Source organism: Pygoscelis adeliae, unplaced genomic scaffold, assembly GCF_000699105.1.
Source record: "Pygoscelis adeliae isolate BGI_AS28 unplaced genomic scaffold, ASM69910v1 Scaffold172, whole genome shotgun sequence".
In the NCBI taxonomy this organism is placed as follows: domain Eukaryota; kingdom Metazoa; phylum Chordata; class Aves; order Sphenisciformes; family Spheniscidae; genus Pygoscelis; species Pygoscelis adeliae.
This window is the reverse complement of record NW_008824338.1, coordinates 6,824,583-6,843,000: the sequence shown is the minus strand read 5'-3', so window position 1 is coordinate 6,843,000 and position 18,418 is coordinate 6,824,583. Positions and strand designations below refer to the sequence as shown.

The window sequence follows — 18,418 nt, the reverse complement described above, 5'->3', positions numbered from 1 at the left end:
AATCTGAAGAGTAAAAGTGAGAAAACTCGTGGGTTAGATAAGAACAGTTTAATAATTGAAATAAAGTAAAATAGTAATAATAATAATAGAATATACAAAGCAAGGGATGCACAATGCAATTGCTTACCACCCACCGACCGATGCCCAGCCAGTCCCCGAGCAGCAGCCCCCTGGCCAGCTTTTCCCCAGTTTATATACTGAGCATGACGTCACACGGTATGGAATGTCCCTTTGGCCAGTTTGGGTCAGCTGTCCTGGCTGTGCCCCCTCCCAGCTTCTTGTGCACCTCCAGCCTTCTCAGTCGGTAGAGCATGGGAAGCTGAAAAGTCCTTGGCTAGTGTAAGCACTGCTCAGCAACAACTAAAACATCGGTGTGTTATTAACGTTATTCTCATGCTAAATCCAAAGCACAGCACTGTACCAGCTACTAGGAAGAAAATTAACTCTATCCCTGCCGAAACCAGGACAGTGCATAATTTTCAAATTGGTAAAAATAACAACTATGCTTTTCAACCTGACATAAGGATATTATCAACTACACATTTCAAGACCTGGATGGAACTACAGTTACAGTTACAGAGTCCAGGATGTGAAGATCCTCCACCGCGCAACACAGCCTGCCCCAAAGCTTTCAGAAAGCCTGCAGCAGTCCTGGGTATTCTTGAGCCACTGGGACTGAAACACACCAAGCATTTCTTGCGGGTGCTGTGGGGTGAGGGAGCTTTGGCTCCTTAGTCTTGCAGATGCTGCAATGGCTGCTTGGGGGTTGCTGGAAGAGTATGACTGCTAGAGGCTTGTACTCAGCTGGGACCTGGCTAACAAGAGCTAATTGTAAGGGCCCCTTTTTTTTTTCTTCCTCCCCCCCCCTATTATATTCACCTGCACATCTATGTGGGAGGTGGCTAGAACTTACAGCTGTAATTTACTGGACTTCTGGTTTTGTTTGTACTACTTTAATAATATAATTTTATAGGATATGGATTACATTCCACAAAATGATACAGTCATTTTTCACTGAGTCACTTTTCATGATCATTTCAGGCAGTATTGAATAAATAATTGAGAAATGTTTTGATAATTTATTAAGAGTGTTCTTTTCATGTTTCATTCGGAGGATATGGCATGGGAAAACTGCTTTAGCTTACTCTTAGTCATATATGTAGTGTCTATACTTTTATTATTTCATATAGAAAAAATTTTCTATTGCACACATACTAGCATACATGAACGCCTTGATGTTATCTTTGATACTTATCAATTGTATATGAACCACTTAACATTACTGGGGTGTTTCTCATGAAATACAGTCTAAAAGCAAAAATCTAGCCAGGCCCTCCTCCTCCAAGAATAAAGAAAGAAAAAAGGAAAACAATTTTTTTTCCCTGCCATAAAATTGTTTTGAGCTTGGAAAGAATGAGTGATGTCTCACTTTTAGGCTTCTGGGGAAAGCCTTTCTAATGCTGGAGTTTTCAGGCTGGGAGAAGGAATTCCTGTTTCAAGGCTCTTTCACACCAGTCAAGGCATTCTGCATCTGCCCTTAGAGCTGCATACATCAAATCTAAATCTCTAGCAGGCCAGGAAAAGATCAGGGTAAGCAATATCTACTTCAATGCACAATGCCAACGGAGGTCTAGATGTGTATTTCTGAACACATTTTATAGATCCCATTGAGTTTTGTTTTAGAAAAGACTACTGCAGTTAAGCACATACAAAAATTTTAGTCCAATTATTTTAATGGTTTCTTTTTCAGAAGACTACATAATAAATGAACAACTCCGCCTGAGAGTCTGCCTTTATGAGCTTGCTGTGGACCAGGGTCAAAGCATGCTGTACAAATACTGGAAAACCTGGCTCTAATTAAAGTCTGCTTCTCTCATAATGAATCAATGTCCAGGTGTGCAACAGGCTGCCGGCAGAGAATAAGAGCTTCTATTAGTTCCCAAACGACACAGACAACTGATCTTGCTCACCTGCTCCTCAGCTGTTTCTCTTTGACAGATCAATACAAAACCCGCAAGCCCTGACCAAAGTACAGCAGAATCAATACTACAAGGAGATCCAATTTCACCAGTACAACCCATAATGTCAAGCTTGCAGCATTACCTTGGGTGAGGGAAGAGCAATGGCTGAAAATAACATTTTGTGTTGTTTAAATATACATTTTATGGATTTTTTTTAAAAAAGGGGGGGCCTTCAGGAAATTTAAAATGCTGCCACGCCATCCTATCCCACTCCAGTTTTGTGCTTTTAAAGACAGCTGAGTTTGCATTTGAAGACACTGAAACTAATGATGACTCTGGCATGACTTCATCTGGGAAGGAGCAGAACCAAGCCGAAACCAGCTCAGGGCAATCTACCAGCTCTGCTGCAGGAGGGCTGCTCACTTCGTATAAACAAGCCTATATTTCAAATCCTTTCATCTGTGAGCAGGTTGGTGATCTAGGCAGAAATCCGGCGCTGGAGAGATGGCTTTTGCTGATCAGCATAACAACCGCCCCACCTAGTGTATCAGCCTCACACGGCAGCATCTTCCCGAGGCACAGAATCTCTCGCCCACCACGTTTTTCCCCCAGCAGTCCCCTGGCAGTCAGCTGGGCAGCTGGAGAGGTTAAGGCACCTAAACAAATGTACGGAGGTGATAGGTAACGGGAGGTACAGCAAACGGGTCAGAAGACCGCAGGGGCAGTTGGGAGCATACGGTATAAGGTGTATTGCTGGGCTCAGGGAAAGCTGTTTTACTGGTGACAAGGCCAGACGCTGCAGTAATCATAAGGATGCTCTTAGCTCTGAAGTCCTACCAAAAATAACTAGAGTAAGTAAGAGGTAACAAAACAGGAGCTACAAGGGGGTTAATCCTACTTTATGGCTAGGCAAAACATCCCATTTCGACCGTGTTCTGATAAACCTGGGCATCCTCACAAAAGCCAAAAAGCTTGACTTTTCCAACTTTTTTCCATTTCCCTCCTCCTGCAGCAGGAAGGCTACCTAAGCTCTTGGGTACTCATAGGACTGGAAATATCATGAACAAAGGCAAAAGGGACCTCCGTTGCCTTATACATTCATTGCACGGAAAAAAAAATAAAAAAGATTATTCACACGAGTGAGACTCCTTTCAAGAAATTACTATAATGCAAACGAATTGTTTAATGCCACCAACCTACTCATTTGCTGTTTTCTGTTGTATAGTCTGTGTTTTTAGGCTCCTTCACGGACCTGTTGGAAAATGCTGACCCATGGACAATTCTCCTCATCTCCATAGCAGGGCAGAGCTGGAGCTGGTAAGGGTCTAGCATGTCAGCTCTGCTGACTACCACAGGTAGATGGGCTCCTGCAGTAATTGACGCTAGATGGAGAGCATCCCCACTTTTCTCACACTTGGTGGGCATTGCAGTGCAAAAGATCTGGAGAATAAAGATTTTCCACTGAACAGGAACCAAGGGAGCAGAGCCAGAAAGTGGTTTGCTGGAGATGAAGTGGAAGAGGCAGAGGAGAACCAACTGATTTTTCTAGATAAAAAAATCATTTGCTCTGTTTGTGGACATAATGGTGGGATTATCAAAGAACTGTCAAAAATTGGAATGAAGGAATTGCTTCTGTTCCTGTTAGGGATCTTTCATATTTTAAACTTTCTCCATTTTCCTTTGCTATCTGAGTCCGTACTTCTTTTGTCCTTTCAATACCATAATAAAAGGACTAGCTGAATGGAAGGAGGTAATATCCCTCATGTCAGAGAAGAAGAGCCAACACGTTCCTCACTCCCACTCACAGGCAGAAGAGGTTGGAGTAACTCTGTGCATAACAGACAATCCCCCCCTTTTCCTGTCCTTCCCTAAGTAACAAGGAGCCCAGGCAGAGCTCTCATCCCATGAGACCCTCTTGCATGAAGCGAGGCTGCCTGGAGACCCCCTCGTGTGAAGCAAGGCTGCCTGGAGACCCTCACGTCATCAAGTGTACCTTCATAGGGCTTTCACAGGAAGAAGGTAGAAGTCGCTATATAATGTTACCTACTACGAAATTGCTGTAGATGCTTTCTACTTGCTCCTTGTTTAATTTCCTTTGGAAAACAATCTCACATTTATTTTGATTGTTATTGAGCCTGGGCAATCACAAAACGTGTTAATGCATCTCATGCCTGCTTACATCATGATTTTCTTAAGAGGCTGGAACTGAAAAAAACCCAGTTTGGTCCCAAAGGGACTTTTGTCTTCCAAAGGACTGTGATATTGAACTTCAGGTCACCTCATCTTTGTAAAGTGTTGTAAAGAAGTCTTCCTGGGACAAAATCTGCAGCGATGTATTTCAGCCTGAGCCAAAGCCCTTTCAAGTCAATAGCAGCATTGCCAGCCACAAGTGTACAAAAATAATGAATCAGGCCTCCAGAAACATGAGGATGACATAGAAAGCATATTATAACTTCATTTAAAATTAAAAAAAAAACCAGTAAACTTCTCTGTCTCTTTCTCTTTCTCCTAATTTCTGAATGCCTGGGCATGGCAGGATCATGTTTTCAGAAGTTTTCAACACCAAAGTAGCCCAGCAGCCATTGAAAAAAACAGCTGAGAATGTGACTATAAGAGCCAAACTAAAACAGTATTAAACACTGGAAAGTCACAATGAAATCACAAGCCCAGAAACACCGCATTAGACTTCAGCGGCAGTGTACTGCTGTGTTTAGAAGAGGAGGACTGCACAGCAGCTGAAGGTGAAGCTCGGGTGGGTTGCAGTCACAGCGATGGCTTGGCTGGACCACGCTGCCGTGCTGGCATAGCCCACGTTGCATGCTCTGTTGAAGAATGCTCACTCTGCTAAAAGTGCTGGGTCTCCTTCTTTTTCTCAAAGCCAATGCATTTCCTGAGGGATCAAAATGTCCGTATTATCTACTAACGCTACACCAAATACACTGAAATGGGAGGAAAAATGTCAGCACAGACCAGAGGGGGAAAGGAAGGGGGTGCCCAGCCCTTTCTGCTTCCGTGGCAATCTCAAAGCACAGTGACCGAAACCTCCTTCCCCGTTCAGAGCGAGGGTCTGCGTGGCCAGCCTTCAGCCTTCAGCCTTTCTCTTGGAGATGGCTGATAGCTACCAATTGGTTCCTTCCTTACCTGTGACTCTGTACCTGTATTGTCTAGCAGAGAAAGCAAGGCTCCACCAGTCTGATAGCTAGATGCTTATATTTCAGTGGTTTAGAAAAACGTCATTTAAATGAACTGGACTGAACTGAAGGTGGTTAGTTATTTGTTCATATATACACATATCATCATACCCAAGAACCTATCAATGCCTATGGACAGGCCATACCTGATATGCTCTTATTCCTTGCATGTCATGAAGTCTCAACAGAAGAACCCAAACTGCAATTTTACATATAAAATATGCCACCCTACTAAAAACTGCCCTGTGGTTCTATGGCAGAGTATTTCAATGCCCACTGTCCACACGACTCAGCCAATGTTCAGTGCTGTTATAGAAATTCCCAGGCTCAGAGCAATCCACCTAAGGACATTACATCCCTCAGAGCGGCACGGAGGGAAGATATTCCGTTAGAAGACAAGCAAGGAATTTTGGTTCCCTGAACCACACCAGCCTTTATTGCAGGAGTCTTCAGTGTCAGAGTGAATCCCACAGACATCTGGCATCTACCAAATGCCACTGAACCTGGCTTCTGATTTCTCCTTGGTACAATTATTAGACTGGCTGAATCACTTTCACAGTGATCCCAAATTGTCTCAAAACGTGAAAGCCACTCCCGCAAAAACTCTGTTTCAAAAAGATTAAGCTCCCATTAACAAATGGAGATTAGGACTACTGAAAAGTGCACATATTTTGATAGCTTTTACTGACATTTAAAAGGATTAGAATAGGAAATCATTTGCATGTATTTTTAAAACTCAGGTCCTTCTTATAAATGTGCATAATTTGAAGCATCTAATCCTGAGTCTGAGAGATGCGTATTTGCCATCTACAGAGCTCTTTCTGGCTTTTTTTTCCTTATCATCTCCCATTATTATGATAATCAACGTTTGTATAAAAACATTTTGGATCAAATCTCATTTACTTCATACATGATACGCATGAAGTTTAGTTTTCTGGGATTTATTTCCTCTATGGCGTATATATAACTGAGACAAACTCACTGGAGCAGAAGCATGGAGTCCTAATAAGTATTAGAATTCACTTCACTAATTAGTGTCTGAATTAAAATCTCCTTGACTTCATTTCTTTAAAAATAGCCATGGGTTTAGAAGGCAGACAAAACTTGGTTATTCAACGGACTTCTCACTGTCAAGTCTCCGTTGCCTAGAATTCATCTAAATACCCGAAATATTACCGAAATTCATCTAAGTATATATTTATCTTAAGCCTAGGGTAAAAGTGAGTGTAACGCAACTCCTCTTCAAAATACTGAGGGAGAATTTCCTTTGGTTTTGTCCTTTCATTTCACTTATCTTATTGTCAGTTATTTCTTTGCTGCTTGGGAGAATTCCTTTCCATCTCTATCACTTCCCTCTGCTTTCCCACTGCCACAGATGGGAGAACATAGATGTGGCTCTTCCATCCAGCCAAAAAGCAAGATCCATCTTTATCTCCTTAGCCCAGTGTGTCTGGTGCAGGTGGATGGCTTGTATGCTCAGTCCTGTGTCCCCCACTGTCATTCCTGACTTGGCCTAAGCACAGAACAATAAAAAAACCCACAACTGCAAAAGACCCTGCTCATTGCCACTGCAAAACAGCTTCTTTTCACAGACTTTTTAGTGCATTTCCAGCTCTGATTTTAAGTACTTCCAGCAGGGTAGCTTTCACTGTTCCTCCTGGGACACTATTCCCCAGCCCAATAAATCTCACTCCCAAGAAACCTCCTTTACACATGTCCCCTCCTGTGCTTGCAGCACTTTTCCAATCTTGGCCTAGAACTAGTGGAACAAATACCTTTTTCCCCACAGAGTTTACACAATAATGCAATAAAGTTGCAAAAGCTGTGTGCTCCATCCAGTTGCTTTCACTCATCAGGAATTTATGTGATACCAACTTGTGTGTTGCTTGCAGTAGATGATTTCTAATTTTAATAAATGACAACAACTCCACCAAAGTGCAAAACCATCCAAAACAGACAATATAATTACAAACTTCATAGAAGACATAAGCAAATAAGTAAAGAACTGCCGACACCAAGACTAAGTCTGATGGGTCTTTTTCCCCCTGAATTCGGCAGACTGGTTACAGACATCTTGCCAGCACTCGCTCTGTCGGTGATGTTTCCTTTCTCTTTTTAAAAGACTGGCAGCTGCGTTATTTTAGACATTGTAAAAAAGTGCTTTCATTTGCATTTTACTTAACCCAGCTTGAGTTAAGAGTGATTTCAAAGTAACATCTGACTTGCTATTAGGCTTTTACCTTCTATTTCAAGATAGCGTGCCACCTTCCCTCACCCGAGGATGGGCAAATCTGCAGAGCTGCCTGCCTCCTCATGCTGCCTCCACAGCAGGCACCGAGTGAAAGGCTTTATTTGTCCTCATAGAAGCTGCAAGGGGAGGAACTTCCTTCCAGGGTCTGGTGATGATCAGGAGAGCTCTTTGACACAGAGCCAAAAAAGGGCAGGTAGCACGGCCGAAGCCCCAAGCTCACCCCAAAGTCTTTCACCCCTATAGCTGAAAGAAAGTCAGTCATTCACTCTGCTGTTTCCCTCCAGGTCTGGCAGATTCTGCACTGGAAGGGTATAGCTTTCAGATGCTGCTTCTGATAGACCACTAAATGCACAAGCCGTAGTACAACGCGCTCATGTACCATGTGCCCAGTGATAAACATCCATACCACGGAGTGAAATGGGCGCTGTTGGCTTGTGAGCCAAAATCACCTACAAAATCATATATACATTACAAAATCATATATACATTCACTAGTTCACCTTGTAAAGATCCCATTAGACAAATCCCAAATTGACTATGTAAATAAGAGAAAGCTCTGAAGATTACTGCATCAATCCTTTGAAAATCTTTCCCCAAAATGATTTTTGCTATTTGCAGATCAAAAGCCATTGTTTATCTCAACTTCCAAAGAATAAGGCAAAATTCATAGCAGATGTGTTTCCAAAGACTTAAATAGCTGGGTGGCAGCATATTTTTTGGATTTGCTATGCACTAAAATAAACACGGTGTGAAATATTGCCATTCAGTTTTGTTTGCAGCAAGGCATAACAGGAAGACACCATTATTTTTTTTAAATGTTCAGGGCTCAAAAGTCTAAAGGCTGGAAGAAAGATGCTGTGCCCCTGGGGAGCTGTAACTCTCCCTCTTGGCTCACTCCTAAGGATACTCCTAAGGATACAGAGTTGAGAGTCTACTCAGAGAAACACAAAAAGAGGTGCCTATAGCCCAAGTAACGAAAGCAGCATGCCATGCTTCATCCTTGGGGCTAGAGCAGCTCATATCATGACTTGGGACGTCCACTGCCAAAACTACTTTTAATCAGGAAAAAAATCAGAATTATGTCTTGTAGATGCTGCCTTTTCATGCTGCACTTTGGTAGCACTCATCTTTTTTCATATAAAAAGTTCACAGTTTAATTGGTGGTTTAAACCACTAACATTAACTGTCAGCCCTGACACTGGGCAACAGAGGAAATAAATAAAAAAGTGGCAAGCAGATGACTGCTAATTATCCTTTCACTCACAAAGTTTAAATATAGCTGCCTGTGTTTGAACACAAAGAAGGCCTGCAATTAGGACACATTCAACTGCAAATGCACCGCAACCCCTTCTTTACTGTGCTTATAGCTGATACAAAACAATACCTCAACACCAATTCTACTTGGTGCCTGTAATCTTCTTGAGTACTGTGTATATTAGTCACAGATGTATCTTAAAAGCTGTAATTCTTCCCCAAAAACGGAAAAAGCAAACACACATGCTCTGGAGGGGGACCTTTGCTCAATGTGCTCTTTAGGGCCTGGTTCCATGAAATACTTCCTTATACATCCTTATTCTTTCAAGAAGGCATTTGAACCTTTAAAGAATTTGATATCCAATGATTTAGCCATGACAAAGTAAAGTGGCAGGGTTACACTTGCCCTGTATAGGTGGATGGGGACCCTTAGAATAATCACATTTCTGTGCCAGGGAAATTCTGACACTTCGCTGCTGCCTTCATTCCTATGCCTGCTCCCCAAACCAGAAGAAAAAAACCTCCTATATCCAATTTTCATATAATGAAAAATTCTAAAAACCTTAGACTAAATTTTTGAAGTGACAATTTACCATTTTCAAATTTTGTCAGATATTTCTCCTGAAAATGCAGAAATGTCCCTGAAATCAAGATTGTTTCTACAAAAAAGTGGTTTTTGACAAAACTCTTATTTCATCGGGGTACATTTGTATTGAAAGAAACTTTAGCTAACTTAAGAACTTTAAATAACATAGGGATTGTGCCAGACTTCAGCCTTTCCCTGATCCTCAGCACTGTGCCAAGCTTTATCTTGAAAAGACTCTGAAGCACTTCTCCTCCATTCCTAATGCTCAGCAACCCTTTTTTTTCAATTTTTAGGAGATCTTTTTTTCCCTTCCCAATGAATTCCTAAAACTGAACAAATGTCTGCTCTGCCTGTACAAATTCTGACCTTTATCTCCCTGTGACAGTCAGAAAATACACGTAATGTTTGCAGGTTCTCAGTCCATTCACATCTCAGCCTCTGGGATCAAAGAGCCTCCAACATCTGGGAAGCACCGGAGTGCATCAGACTTGAGTGGGCAGGACAGAAGATAACACATACACAGCCCGACCTAGACAGAGGATCATCAAAAGTGGTATGTAGGCTACTGACAGAATAGAAATGGGATGATTTATTGGAAGCTGTGGAGAAGATAGAAAAGAAGCTAGTAGGGGAGAGGAGAGTGAAAGAGTGGGGAGAAGGTGAAAGGAAGAAAGAGATGAGTGCCTTCTATTGCCAGTATAGTTTGGATAGGAACGACTTGGGTAAAGGCGCCAAAACTGAGCTACCGACTGATGCATCCAGCGAACAGAAATAGTGTGTGGTACTGTGCAGCTGGCCAAATTCCCCACGTGGGAGCCAACACAATTTGTGTGCGGGACTGAAGTCATGTCTGAAGTTGAAGGTGAAGAAAAAGCAACTGCTTTTCATAGGAGTCCACTCTCCCCAAACAAGTTTTTCTTCTTGATACTGTAAATTGTGCAAACGTTAAAAAATGCAGGGCAAGGTGTAAAATACATGTTTAAAAATAACCATTAAATGCTACATTTTCTGAAAAATAAGACATTTAGTAAAAAACATGATCATTATTTCAAAGACAAGCCATTTACACACCGTATTTTAACATGTGAAGAGTCGCCACGTTGCCACCTCCGGTAGAACGCTTCCTCTTCCACGTTTCCCTCCCAGCCCCTCGCTGTTCGGCCCTGTATTTCTCTGAATGTGGCTAAGCGGTTTTAACAACAGCATGAGAAATGGGAAGGGCAATCCAGAATGTGCCAGAAATACATAAGAAACATGAGAGAGAAGAGAGACGGTAAGAAAGTGTCTTACCACCAAAGCGTGCAGTGGTTCAAGCTGCTTTTGAGCTCCCCTTCGTTATGAAGTCCTCCACCTGAGAGCACGGCAGACTTGCAAAGCATAGCGGCTTTGAAGCTTCAGGCTGTATTGAAGCAGTGCCAACACTTCCGAGCCCATTATACCTTGATAGTGATAGAATTTACTAATATTTCACTGCTTCAGCCTTTCAAAACTCAAAAATCCTAACAATACTAAAGGCACTCATAGAATTTATACAACACAACATGTTAAAAGTCCAATTCTGCATCAAAATTGTGTGATGGGGAACAAGTTTTCTCAGCTCACCACCGAGGGAAGTGATGACTGCCTACAAACTCTGCTTCTATTTCAGGGAGATCACAGTGCTTTCCACATGAATGAAAAGCAAGAGCATCCCTTGTTGTGGTGGGTTTTAAGACTGACAATTTCAAAGATAAAGTGAAAAGTGATTGAACTTGGAACACTAAAGCCAGGATTTTCTATTTTCTTCTAGATATTTTTCCATTTGTGCCACTTGGTTTGTACGTGAGAAAAACTAACTTCTGCAACTGTTAAAAATAGCAACATGCTAGGTAAAATGCTAGGGGGAAAAAAAGGAAAAAGAAAAAGAAAAGATTACCACTGAAGATAACTTTGCCTTATGCTAAAGCATATTCAATGAGCACTACTAAAAATTCAGAAGCAGGACTAATACTGGTGTAATTAAAAACTGAAATCCTACAGAACTTCTGGCACTGAAAAGATTCTGACTTCAAAAAGCAAAAATAAATAAAAATGTAAATTCTTCACTGATCTTTGAAAAATCTGCCAACTATCCCCAGCCCTTTGACCTTAAATAGTGCCTGCTTTTTCAGGAAATAATGGCAAAAAAGAGCAGGAGCCGGGGGGGGAAGAAAGATAAATGATTTATGCTAACGATGGATTTGACTGATGAAACATTTGGGTTTTAAAACCAAAACAAATGCTTTTTTGGAACAAGTTGTTTATATTCGGCAAGAATGTAAGGAAGGAATAAAAAGTCTTCTTCAGCTGCTCTTTAGATCACTTCTTCAGGCTTCATACTTGATGTGCGGTCTGATATTAAATGGTTACTTGCTAGAAGCCACACACCAGCAGGAAGTGCTAAATGCCAAAGGGCCTTGAGAAACTAAAACACACACAGTAGCAAAACGCTGAACAGATCCCACAGTAAGCTGCTGATTAGATGCTGCAAAATACGCATTAAATCCTACGCTGCGCATGTTTGCAGTCCAATTTCTACTTAGGCAACCACAAAGACTATTACCACATTTAGAAAATACTTCTTTTTTTTAAGCCTGAGCCCAAGTCTGAATACTTGATTGTAAAGTTGTTGTCCCAGAAACTGGGTCATGTGTAAATGACACACAGTATACATGGTTTGTATTTGTAAACCATAGTGTTCCCAGTGTTCCCCCTTTCACACTTAATCAGGCTGGGCTAATACCAAGAACCTACTCCAGTTATTCTGCAAGAGTTGGTGCGGAATAATATCTTTTAGTCCAGTATAAAACAGGCAGATTCTTATTTCATATGCATTATGGTATAAACTCATGTTAGAAATGGCTGACTATATTCTGGCACACACTTCTTCCCTGCACGCTCATCTAATCTTATAAACTAAACCAGTTTTCAGGCAGACTTAAACTTTATCAATGTGTGCAGTACAAAATGTTACAGATTTTTCCTCAGCACGCTTCTGAAACTACAAGTTACACGTAAGGATGACTGGAATGAGATTTAATATTGTGGGATGATGGTCTAAGTGTGTTTCCAGATTATTATGAAGAAGTAGATGCTTAAATTCTATAAGCATGTGTCAAATTTCATATGGTTATGGTTGCTGCCTCTTTCCGATTGTTCAAATTTTCATATTGATGGAAAAATATTAATGTGGACTTAGGGACAGTCGTGTTGAGTTTAGTTTCCAAATCCCCAACAACAGTGATTTGTCTTAACTTCTACTCTAGTTTTCTACCCCAAATCATCTGCCTTGGGTTTCTTGCAAAGTTCTGTACTTTGATTTCTGTTGCAAACAAGTCCTGCTTGATACAATGGAGAACCATGTTTTCCCGTAACTCCCATATTTTCATATAATGTACCAAAACCAGCTGCTTTAGTTATGAGTGTTCTTCACACCATGAGGCTGCTCCCCCCTCACCCCATCTGATGACTGAAAAACACCATCTTTCTAACCGCCCTCCCAAAGCACATCTGATGTCTTCTTCACAAACACTGAACTCTACTCCCATAGACCTTGGCAGGACTCTTGCTTGGTGTATATGGAAATTGGATCCAAGAAACTGGAGTCTGTAGCCATTTTGGGAGATACAAGTGCAGAGGGAGATACAGGCAAACCTTAACAGCGACCTACCTACCTAGCCAAAATTTATCTTTTTCCCTAGGTTCCAAGCCCCCAGATAGTCAAGTCAATCTCTAGAGTAAGAGTTTTTTGGGTTTCACTCTTCCTAGATGCTTAAATATCTCCAGCTGTCAAAAACATTTTATTTCCTTTGCATCAGCCAGAAAGTTTGTCCTTTAAGAAGAGAATCTGACATTTGTTAAGTTTGCAAAATGGAGCACTCTAATCATGAAAAGCTCCAATAAGTCCAAAAATGGTCAATTTTCTTCCCATCCAGCATCAGCCACTCTGATTACTACATGAAATCTTCCCTGATTCTTCACTTCAGTGGGTGATTTTAAGCCACCCTTTCACCCACCCTATTCTGGGATCAGCAGCAGATGGAATCGTAGCTGTTACTACTCGTTATAGAATCATAGAATCATAAAATAGTTTGGGTTGGAAGGGACCTTTAAAGCTCATCTAGTCCAACCCCCCTGCCATGGGCAGGGACATCTTCAACTAGGTCAGGTTGCTCAGAGCCCCGGCCAACCTGACCTTGAATGTTTCCAGGGATGGGGCATCCACCACCTCTCTGGGCAACCTGTGCCAGTGCTTCACCACGCTCAGTGTAAAAAATGTCTTCCTTCTATCTAGTCTAAATCTACCCCCCTTTAGTTTAAAGCCATTCCCCCTTGTCCTGTCGCAACAGGCCCTGCTAAAAAGTCTGCCGCCATCTTCTTTATAAGCCCCCTTTAAGTACTGAGAGGCTGCAGTAAGGTCTCCCCGAAGCCTTCTCTTCTCCAGGCTGAACAGCCCCAACTCTCTCAGCCTTTCTTCACAGGAGAGGTGTTCCTTCCCCCTGATCATTTTCGTGGCCCTCCTCTGGACCTGCTCCAACAGGTCCGTGTCTTTCTTATGCTGAGGGTCCAGAGCTGGACGCAGTACTCCAGCAGGTGGGGTCTCACCAGAGCAGAGCAGAGGGGCAGAATCACCTCCCTCGACCTGCTGGCCACGCTTCTTTTGATGCGGCCCAGGATACGATTGGCCGCCTGGGCTGCGAGCGCACATTGCTGGCTCACGTCCAGCTTTCCATCCACCAGTACCCCCAAGTCCTTCTCGGCAGGGCTGCTCTCAATCCCTTCATCCCCCAGCCTGTATTGATACCGGGGGTTGCCCTGACCCAGGTGTAGGACCTTGCACTTGGCCTTGTTGAACCTCATGAGGTTCACACGGGCCCACTTCTCGAGCTTGTCCAGGTCCCTCTGGATGGCATCCCGTCCCTCTGGCGTGTCGACCGCACCACTCAGCTTGGTGTCATCTGCAAACCTGCAAAGGACCAGTTTGCTAGCCAAAAATTCCCCAAATAATCCTGGGATGTACAAGTTTTGAGGCAGGACTGTCATTTGCACTCAGCCTTTCACTCTCTGCTGCAACCCAGCATCTGGGGTATAGCTTGAGGTACTGATGAATTGCTGTCTGCAGCAACCAAACGATGCTCTCAGGATCACACAGATTGTATTTCCCATAATGGGAAATAAAAGCCCATTGTGTTCTGCTCAAGTGAACAATTTGCTTTGGTCACAGGACTAAGAAGCTGAATTCTTAGGTAGGTTTTTTTTTCATCTCTCATCAGAAGGGCATGAAAAAAAGCATGAAAGGAATGGAAACATGCGTGAGGTACTCACCTCTCTACCTGAAAGGTGCGCTTCTTAGCAGTGGAACAAATTATCTGAAACTTCTACGTCTTGCTAAAGAGCAAGACTTCAAGAGGAACCACCACAATATGACAGTGTCAATCCTGGAGTGGAGAAATGGGTGTTTTTTTGACTTCTGGTCTGAGCAGTAAAGTTCCCTTTTCACCAAGATGTACCTCACCACAAACCTCACCACCTTCGGAACAAAATACAAAGCTGTATAGCAAAACCCACAACACTAAAAAGAGAGCAAACTGAAAACTGTCTACGTGGACATGCAGATAAAGAACGGGCACCGCAATAGCTGAGGTTGGTGCCTGGGGGCTGTCATGAACAGAACTGCCGGCACTGCGTCGCAACTGGAGCACAAAGGCGGCTGATATGAAACAGCAGCCTCCCCCTCCATCCTGCACCTTGGGGCTCACCGCTCACGCTGAGAGCTGCCCTCAGCCCCATGGCCACCAAATCTAGATCTTGGAGAAGTTCTGGGAAAGCATTTGAACAGGGTCTTTATTTCAAATGCAGTTCGGTCCCTATCTATGTTGGGCAAATCAAGAAACTTGGCTAACTTGATCCACCTTTAAAGTGAGTTTAAATCTAGTCACTAAACGTGGAAGGCTGCTTAAAGGTATGTAATTCAAGCAGCATTCTTGGAGTGGCTCTGGTGCTGCTCTGAAATTTTCGGAGAATATTTTTTTTCTTCACCAATCTCCTGGAGATGCTCTGACAAACTAGCAATTTGTCAGGTGGGGCGTACCACGATGTTGAAGTGATGCACAGGCTATGCCTGCCACAGAGGCTCTGAACTTCACTGACATTGCGCTTTTTCAGGGTCTAAATCAAAAGTCTAGATCGTTGCCACCTTTACTCATGATTAGGATTCCTCCCAGGGTTTACCAGAAGTAAAGAGTTAGAAGGTAAAGGCCTGATACAATGATGGGTGAGGTGACAGCCCAGAGAGGGAAATTAAGTAATCTTCTACCACTAACCCTAAAAGAAAAGGCCAGCTTTAAGAAGAAGAAAAAAACTGAAAATACACTGTCCTCACAAACTGGACCGCAGCTGACGAAGTGAGATGCTGTAAAGTGATACCAGGAAGTTGCTACTTTCAGCATATGATAATAGCAGAGGAAGCAGTGGGGGTAGGAAAGCACAGGCAGCATAAACATGGGGACCCCCCGACCAGCCTCACTGTACTACCGAGATACATACAGTACTGATCTAGAATAACAAACAGATGCATTTTATAAGCCGCTGCCAAAGCTGCTTTTAGAAAGGCCGTTCTATTTCCCCTAGCTAGAAGGGTCTCTACAAATACTGCCTCTTAACAGATCCTGCATTGAGAATGGTAGATCAGGAGGTGGCAAAATAAACGACAGTGCTAACTGTCTATAGGGGTACCAACCCATCGCTGATGGAGTGCGAGGAGACAATATCGTCTTCTCAGCACAACTGGCGTCGGGATCTAGAAAACTAAGACAAATACGCAACAGAAACCGCAACTTGTGACTTCAACAGTTGCAAGTGAATCACTCCAAGAACAGGCAGTAAGCAAACATTTTGCAGGTTATTTAAAATGCAAATTGTTCTTTTCTAAATGGAGCAGCTGAAGCACAGGTAACATCTGATGTAAATGAGTGACCTACTTTAAAGTAATCAAATGGTACAGCCAGAGAAAGAGTAGAAGCAAAAATAATAATAAGACTCATATTGTTTCTCTACGTCCTTCACATTTCTGTCCCCATTACGGTTGTTCTCCAGGTTAGTGGGGGAATGAAAAAGCAGGTTATTTTAATGGCATCTCAGTATAAAAACAATTTTCTAACCACCACATTAAAAATTAAACAGCTTTGCAACTTTAATGATGCTTTTCTTTTTAAAGAGGGAATCAACAGTTGTGTGGCAGCATGTAAGTATTTTTGTTGTGCCCAATGAGCAGCTGGAAAAAAAATACAGGAAGCAGCAATGGAGAAAAGACAGAATGAAAGAAGAGATGTCACAAAAATAAAAACCAGAGAAAGCTTGTCACTTGCTGGCAGGAAGCACGTCCTCAAAATTAAAAGAACAAAATCAAGTAGGGCAACAGGGAGGCCTAAATTTTGTGTATAAGAAACTACAAATAACAACACATCTTTGGAAACACCATCGTTTTACTTCCACTGGATGTGCCAGTAATGAACCCAGCTCATTGTTAGTAGTCTTTGTAGTTAAGCTAACAACCAACATAGTCTAACATTGACATAGTCTCAATCTTGTCAACCTCTGTGGTGATCCCTCTGCATCCAGGTTAAGGCATCTTGTGTACACATCAAGTCGTAGGGCATTGTTCATGCAGCACTCTTCCAGACGGTGCTGAAATACACCTCACACCTAGAGGTAGCCCTTTCTGATTTGGACAAACCAAACCCCTGGAACCTCCTCCCTCCTCCCTGTCCCAAATGTCCTTCAACATAACTTTTAAGTAGATGCAAAAAAAGGTAGAGCGGAAAATGTTGCAGAAAATGGCAAGTAGAGTTGTTTTTGCTTGCAGCCTCTGGCCCCACAAGGTGAATCTACTTGCTCCTATGTGACTAAACAACTTTTCACTCCCTCTCTCCTCGTCAGCAGGCATAGCCATATATTTGAGCTTCCCAAGCAAATGGTCTGCTTCATCTTCACGCTCCCTGAGGAGCAAACGTAAGAGGATGTTGTGGTCCATTTCAGGCCCGACCACGCACTGCGCTGTCCTTGTGCTGCAGCAGAGGAGGTCCCTCAGTGCACTCTGGAGCTTCCCTGATGGCATTGTGGTTCACGGGTACCTCTGTGCAGTGGAGTGTACGAGTGCATCCAAAATACCTGCATCACCAGGGACGTACGTGCCTACAGTCTTGTTTTAGCCAATAGAGCAGGGCTGATTTGCAACCGAGCGAGCACATATTTTCAAAATGTGCTCAGCAGTATGGAGCTCAGAATTTCATTTTCCTTAATACCCAACCTCAGGGAACAGCCTGAGTAAAGAGTAGCCCAACTGAGTACATATTTATTTTACTTTGGCCACTTTCAAATATCTGCACTGTAAACTAGGACCCTCACTTCCTCCCATTTTACACAGCAAAGTTACTCCGAATCCTGCAGGAAGCCTACTCTGTCCCAAAGGGCCAGCTTCCACCCCCAAATCATCCCGTGCGCTTGCAGTGGTTACCTCCTGAAGGAGGACAGTGGGATACTGACTCAAACGTTTTTTTGCCTCACCTGTTAATGTAAAACCCGAAGGCGATATAAGTGCATGAAGTAAAATCCTAACACGCAATTGAAGCATAATGTGTGAAGCGGCAGGACGAGGAGTTTTGATGTCCCCGCAATACACCCTGAAGCCTTCCTGGGGCTTTTCTGCCCTTGCAGTCAGAGATGCTTCGGCGAACGGGTGGGTACCCACGGCTTTACTGGGGTTCATTTAAACCTGAGAACACGGGTATGAAAAGCCAGGAACTTGATGAACATCATCTCCAGGGGTAGATCAAGCACCACGTAAACCAGGGACCCGCACTTTGGCCACCGAGAGAAGACAGTCTTAGGTCTGGGAGGGCAGGGCAGGGTGTGGAGGAGGATGTCTTTTCCCAAATTCCCCAGTTCAGCTCGGCTCGGGGGGGCTCGGACGCAAGGACCCTCCCCTCCTTCCCCCTTACCTGAGCCGCACACGTTGGACCGGAGCAGGCAGGTTCTCCGGGAGGAGGAGAAGGAGGAGATGTCGCTTTGGGAGCGGCCGCGGGGACCGGGCAAGGACCAGGCTGGCGGCGGTGTTCCCCCGCTGCTCCCCGGCCTCTCGGCCATCGCCGTCGGGGAG

General features: G+C 43.3%; 1 protein-coding gene across 1 annotated transcript in view; it reads left to right on the top strand.

Moving 5' to 3' along the window:
* FUCA2 (fucosidase, alpha-L- 2, plasma) overlaps positions 1-18,418 on the top strand; it is a 102,194-nt gene that overhangs the window by 67,565 nt on the left and 16,211 nt on the right. Inside the window, exon 2 of the mRNA XM_009319153.1 lies at positions 15,224-15,259. Coding sequence (XP_009317428.1) covers positions 15,224-15,259 — 36 coding nt within the window. The remainder of the gene's footprint in view (positions 1-15,223; positions 15,260-18,418) is intronic.